This window comes from Acipenser ruthenus, chromosome 30 (assembly GCF_902713425.1).
Source record: "Acipenser ruthenus chromosome 30, fAciRut3.2 maternal haplotype, whole genome shotgun sequence".
Classification (NCBI taxonomy): Eukaryota; Metazoa; Chordata; class Actinopteri; order Acipenseriformes; family Acipenseridae; genus Acipenser; species Acipenser ruthenus.
In genome coordinates, this window is record NC_081218.1 from 9,795,854 (window position 1) to 9,802,483 (window position 6,630).

General features: G+C 43.9%; 1 protein-coding gene across 1 annotated transcript; it reads right to left on the bottom strand.

Moving 5' to 3' along the window:
• Positions 1 to 728: 728 nt before the first annotated feature.
• Positions 729 to 6,152, bottom strand: LOC117395633 (ETS-related transcription factor Elf-3-like). The gene is made up of 8 exons (XM_033994653.3): positions 5,997 to 6,152; positions 5,276 to 5,428; positions 4,040 to 4,375; positions 3,592 to 3,693; positions 3,250 to 3,342; positions 3,010 to 3,126; positions 2,417 to 2,612; positions 729 to 2,096 (listed from the first exon to the last, which is right to left on the bottom strand). Exons 2-8 carry the CDS (start codon positions 5,418 to 5,420, stop codon positions 1,985 to 1,987), a joined length of 1,101 nt encoding a protein of 366 aa, XP_033850544.3. The 5' UTR covers positions 5,421 to 5,428; positions 5,997 to 6,152; the 3' UTR covers positions 729 to 1,984.
• Positions 6,153 to 6,630: the final 478 nt, after the last annotated feature.

Here is a 6,630-nt window from a genome sequence, read left to right on the forward strand (position 1 = left end):
TGTCTACTGTCTCACTGTGTCCCCTCACTACCACTCAGACACATTTCTGATGCTCTGTATCGTCTGTCTACTGTCTCACTGTGTCCCCTCACTACCACTCAGACACATTTCTGATGCTCTGTATCGTCTGTCTACTGTCTTACTGTGTCCCCGCACTACCACTCAGACACATTTCTGATGCTCTGTATCGTCTGTCTACTGTCTCACTGTGTCCCCACACTACCACTCACACATTTCTGGTTGTTGCCGGATGCAAACCAGGACAATCCATCCATTGTAAGTTGATACAAGGTTTATATTTAGTTTGATTTGAATATTTGTCTATTCACTGGAACTGGCTAGCAAATAGTGTATCAGGTAACACATAAAAAAAATTTAAAAATCTATATCGAATAGTATTACCATTGGCTGCATAGCAACACCAACAAGCTTTTAAACATTTGTATTGAGATATTTGCACTGTGGTCATTTGTTATTTAAAACAAAAAGGTTTTTACTACTCTGCCCACTTTCTTCAGCTTTTTATTGGTAGCTTTAGGTAGGGGGTATATCCTAGCAATACAGACACTGCTAATGAAAACAGATGTTCCTGTGGTCTTTGAGTGTGTGACAAAAAATAATGCCATTGTTATCTCTGAAACAGGTTTGACTGCGGTGGAAAATGACTCTTCAGTTGCAAACAAAACTGAAACTTAAGCAACAAGAAATACAAATAAATAAATCAAGTTTTTTTTTTAATATATTTTTCTAATAATCTTTTTATTTGCAAAATAGTATTACATTGTACAAAATAATATTCCCATACAATTCAAAAGGAAAGTATTTTAGGATTAATATACAGAATTTTGTGAAACAAATATATACAATAATGAACACATCTCAATATTAAAGTTTACCAGTCCAGCTGAATAATAAAGGCTGTACAGTATATGGTATACATAGATACATACAAGCATAAAAACACATAGAAATATAACTTAAGTAAAGCGTACGGATTCCCTTCACAATGAAACTGCTGAAATCACCAAGTGTCTAACCAGTGCTATTGTAGTGCTACTGCAGTTCCTTGCATGTGCCTCTGTAGAGATCCTTTGGAAAGTTATGCAATAATTCCATACATCACTGGGACATGTAATGTGGATCTTCAGTGCTCACAGGAGCTCCAGTTTTAATGCTGAAGCGAATTTTTGACACCCAGAGCGGCAGCAGTCATGTGAGTGCTGTGCCGAGGCTGTGAGTATCACTAGTGATCTCTTATCTGGAGCTGTGAAGCGCACGGACTCACTGTGCTCATTGTGCTGCTGAAGCACACAGGGCACCTGGCGTTGTCTTTCACCCTGACAGAAGCGCAAGCCTTTCGATTCACATCCTGGTGGAGTCTAGAACATTGCTTCCGTTTGAGATGGAGAGTTCACTCAAGCAATCTGCTGCATTGAAGGCAGTGCCATGTAGATGTCCTCATACCCTGGGGGCGTTGCACTTGGTTCTCTTTAAGGACTGCTATTATTATTAACGTGCCATCCATCAACTGTGATGTAACGAGGCAACCAATTCATTGCGAAAGTTAAGGCCACAGTTTTTCAAACAGATAGTGTATGTACAGTATTTATAAATAATAAAAAAATGCTTTATCTGTTTGAATGATTGGTTGGTGATTGTCAACGTCCCAGGATCCTCGTCAATAACTTTAATATTAAAACATAAAATAATAACAACAACAACAATAAGAATTATATTTTAGCGGTTCATACAACCTACTTTAGCCGAAATATTGGCTTACTTTTTTCTGACGCCAAAAAGGCGCGTACACACTTTTGCCACTTTTGGCCAGAGTCTAAAACAAAAGAACAGAAATGCAGCTCAGTCGTCCAGAGTCCTTCCAACACACCGTCTTCATCTCATGCAGGTCTCCGGACATTAACCCAGCTCTGTCCAGGAGCCTCGCAAGCACCTTCCAAACTCACAGTGCCGCCACTCGGCCCTCTCACTTTCCACTATTCACTTCCCCCAGCTTCCAGCCACTGGAGTTCTTCCCAAACTTATAGACCAGCCTCCGACCGTCCACTCGCTCCAGAATCTCTCTCTTGTAATAGTACCTGCGGGACAACGAAAGGACTACAGGTCAGTGGGGTGGGACAGGTGAAGCTGTGTGGCAGGTCAAGCAATACCCGGATTGAACCCATTCACCACGCTTAGAACTAAGCATGCTGTGTACAGCAGATGGGCTGTTCACTTCGTGTACATTCTGTTTACTAAATCATAGTCATAAGAAAGAGAGAGAGAAGAAGAGGAGGATACAAAAACACTGAAAAGATGTAGAAGGAGAAGGAGGATGAGAAAGAACAAGGAAAACAAAAATGAGAAAAGTGCAGAAGAACAAACGAGGAGATGGTTTGAGCCGCCCTGCTCCTCTCACCTCATGGCACGGCTCAGCTTCTCGTATGTCATGCTGCTGTTCCTCTTCTTCTGCCCCCAGAGCTGTGCCACTGCCTCGGACTTGAGGAACTTGAAGACCCCCTCCGTGCGGTCCTCCCACTTCATCAGCCCGTTGTTCTTTTCCGGGCTGATCAGGATGTCTCGGATGAACTCCCACAGGTGGGTCCCGCGAGGAGCTGTTGCCAGGAGAGTATGGAGGTTAGGATTTGTGTTGCGCACTCATTGATCCATTCATTTAAACAGGGAATACACAAGTTATACAGGAACAAAGTGTAACTTCTGTGGAGGGCTCTCATTTACAGGTAGTCCCTGTAGCGCAGAAATCCAGATTCTATGTGTCAAGAGGTCATGGTACACTACTGCAGGAGCTACATGTTTGTTTCCAAAAAGCCGTTAATCAAAATCACCCCATTAATTTACAAATGCTTGAATATCTATATTTGAATGCTATGCTTTCCAAAACCTCAACAATTATAGCTATAGCTGCAGCCCTCGAAACGCTCAGGAATTATAGCGCAGGGAAATTAACTGGGGATGTCTACAGATGTGTGCACCGCAGGATGCCCTGCTTACCGTGTTTGCTCTTCTTGATCTCGATGCAGTCCACCACGCTGCGGCTCAGCTTCCGGGGCCGCCCCCTCCCTCTCTTACAGGGCTTCAGGTCACAGCCTTCAGCCTTCATATACAGATCTGTTAAATCAAAAACAAAGCGCGTTCCTGTCAATGTCACGAAGCGCAGTGAGCGAGTGAGAAAGCAGCGGTACAGTAAAGGGAGCGGTGCAGGAAGCTGCAGCGGCAGGACCTCAGGCTTACCTGTCGTGGGTGTGAATTTTGATTTGGATGAATCGAGGTCCGAGTCACTTCCACCGGAGTCAGGAGAGCAAGGGGTCTGGAATCTCTGGGACCCTGGAAGGAAGAGCAGAGAGTCGGTAAAACTGGTGGAAAAGACACAGCTGTGGGCGTGGTTATTACACCTTCCCGTCAAGTTGCGCTTATGGCAGGTTGTCTCGATTGGGAATTGCAAAGCAGAGCCACCGCTTGTTACCCTGCTTGTGACGAGCTGCACTATTCAAAGACAATGGGTTCAACTGATAGGCTGTGTTACTTAAGCCCTTCTAAGACTTTCATGTGATGCCCTCTGATGAAGCTCCTTACCTGCGCTGGAGCTGTTGAGGCTGTCTGGAGAGGTGGGGCCGGACTCATAGCCAGTATCACTCCAGGAAGGATCCATGATGATATTGAAGTCACTATCCCAGGCTGGAGGCACAAGAGACAGAGAGGGTTACCGGAGAGCCTGAGAGAGAGGCGTCTCTTATAAAGGGCAACCACGGTAGCACAGTAATTCTGCTTTTCCCATGGTTATACTGTGCGTTTATCATACCATGTTTGCCATGTTTTTCATATGCTGTGCCATACCTCTCTGTGCTTCACACGGACCATGCTTTACCATGCATTTACTTTGTTTTATTACACTATGGGACTTTCAGGAGGACTTTAATTTCCCATGTACAGTAGAAGCTGCATAAACGCTAGCTGTGTTTGTTGCTTTCATGCGTTTCACCCCGTTATGGCCTGACGGCAGTGAGAAGGTCTGTCTGCTCACCTGTGCCGAACCTGACGGTGTCCAGCAGACTCAGGTCCCCCTCGTCCCCTCGGATGATATAGCTGACGTCCTCGAAGGCGGTGTCGAGGTCGTCGTACGCCAAGCTCTTGCAGTTGAGCTCACAGAGGCTACGGTACAGCTGGTCCCCCAGGGGCCCAAACATGGTGCGCAGGGATTCACAGGAGAGCTGGCACAGCGTGGCCCCGTCCATGGTGCAGTAGGACATGTCCAGGGTGCTGGCATCGTAGTCGTACTTCTCCACGTGGTGGCCGATCCACTGCAGTACGTGGTTCCTATTCCAGAACTGCGGCTTGATGCTGCACCAGCTGTTGGGGTCTAAATACAGCAAGAGGACCACTTTCAATGAAACACAATCACTGGACAAAGCTTGCCTGTCTATTTATCCATCTAGCCATCTCTCTAACTGTCTGCCTGCAGTGTGTTTCATACACGCCTTACTGGATTGGATTTATATGTATTGGTCTATTGAGTTTAATGAATTCTCTACAGAGCAGTAAATCAAAGGGCAGTGCCACCCTCAAACAGTGCTGGGTACAATCACAGTGCCACCTGATACACTGAAAGTGTCTATAAACTAATAAAACTTCAGTTGCCGTGAGACAGTGGCAGTTGCAGCAGGCATCTGTTGCTGTATTTCTGTTTTATTGAAGGGCAACAGAAAACGACTGGCAGGCTCTTATCTTGGGATGTGGGCTGTTACGCTAGTTACAACATTAATGACGTTGTCACGTACTAACTCCTAATTGAAACGTAAGCAGCCTTCAGCAAAAGTGAACAAAGTTTTCCAAAGTGTAAACCCATAGCATCAAAGAACTAAAAAGAAACACCTCCCCTGACACCAGGGATTTAAGGAATGTTTGATTTAAGATCACTTTTTTTATAAACATTCTCTTCTTTAACATTTCTTTTGAAAAGTATAAACACCTCTAAAGCAGTTTTAAAAAAGGCTTTGCCCAGCTTGATTTAATGAATCAACATTTAAAAAAACAGTAAATACATTGTGAATAAAGTACCGCAATAAATAATAAAAGTGCACAGTGTTTTTGCAGCATGCCCCTCTGCTTTCCCCATGCTGACGCGGTCGCGCATTTCTTATAGTTTTCCATGGTTTGCCATGTTTTTAATAGGCTGCCATACATCTCTATGGTAAACTTGTGTAAGAGAAGGGAGACGAGTTGAAGCTGTGTGCATGTGTCCAGCATGCCTGACTCTTACCCTGTGATTCCAGGGACAGCGGCTGCAGGAGCTCCCTGCTGTCTGTGAGAGTCATGCTTCCAGGGCTGCTCTGTGTGTCCTCAGTCTGGTACACCGTGCTCATCACGTTAGTAAGAATGCGGCTGAACTCGTACGACACCGCCATCAGCTCTCCTGCAGAAAAAGTGCATTGTCAAAATACAGACACACACACACATCTCTATGTATATATATACACACACACACACACGGACTGAACCTGGAAGAGAATGCATCCTTTTAGAAATGGAACTGCACCTCAGAACTGTCTGTTTCTCAGTGTTCTTAGAACATTGATCTGCAAGTCACTGTGCAGCTTTCACCCTTCAACAACAGCATCAGTCTATTTCTACCATGCTCTCTGAAGGAGGCAGAAGCCGAAACGCTGCAGCTAATTATGAAATTAGTGAGTTTTCAGTTTCTCAATTACTTTTGTCCTTCATTTTATTTTTATATATACAGTATAGTTGAAGCCAGTACAGCGACTGAACCCCAAAACACAGACAGCTTATCTCTGCACATGAAGTTGTTGAAGTTGAAGATTTGTGGTTTTTCATCTATTTTTTTGAAATCCCAAAAGTCAAACTTTTTAAGTTGTTCTTAGCAAAAAACTTTTGAAAAAAGAAATTCCCTACAAGAAAAAAAAGTATATCCACTTCCACACAGCCACTCTAAAAATGAAATAAAAAAGATATGTGCATACCTGATAAGAACACCCACGTACGAAAATAATAATAATAATAATAATAATAATAATAATAATAATAATAATAATAATAATAATCCACAGATGATATTTTTCAGCAGGTATAACACTAATCTCTCGACCTGCTAATTCTCAATCACACATGCACCTGTTGCTGGCAATACTTGCTGAGAACACTCTTATTTATACCTTGTTACCTAGCAGGGGCGTGTCAAAGGGCTGAGGGTGTCATGTAGCAGCAGATCCCGGGGAATTCCAAGCTGATTCTGTCATTGTTAAAGTCATGAAAGATTTGCATAATACAGGTGTATTATGACCTGGCCCCTCCCCCCTAGCTGACAGGAAGCCGGAGACAGCCTCCAGCCTCTTTACTCATTGACAGAACTGTCCCGCCCCCTGGCCTGTTCCCAAGGAGATATTCTTGACAGTGAGAGATCTGCACCTGTGGCGCTGTGCAGCCCACATACCAATGAAGTCATAGTGTTAGCTAATGCTTAGCTGACTGGACGGACAGACCAAGGGCTATTGGTCACTGGGGAGCGGGATATTTTTAGATAGTAAAAGTTAAACAGCGTTTTTCCTCATAACAAAACTCAAGCCTGTGAGGTCATGCTGTTAATCATTTTTTTTA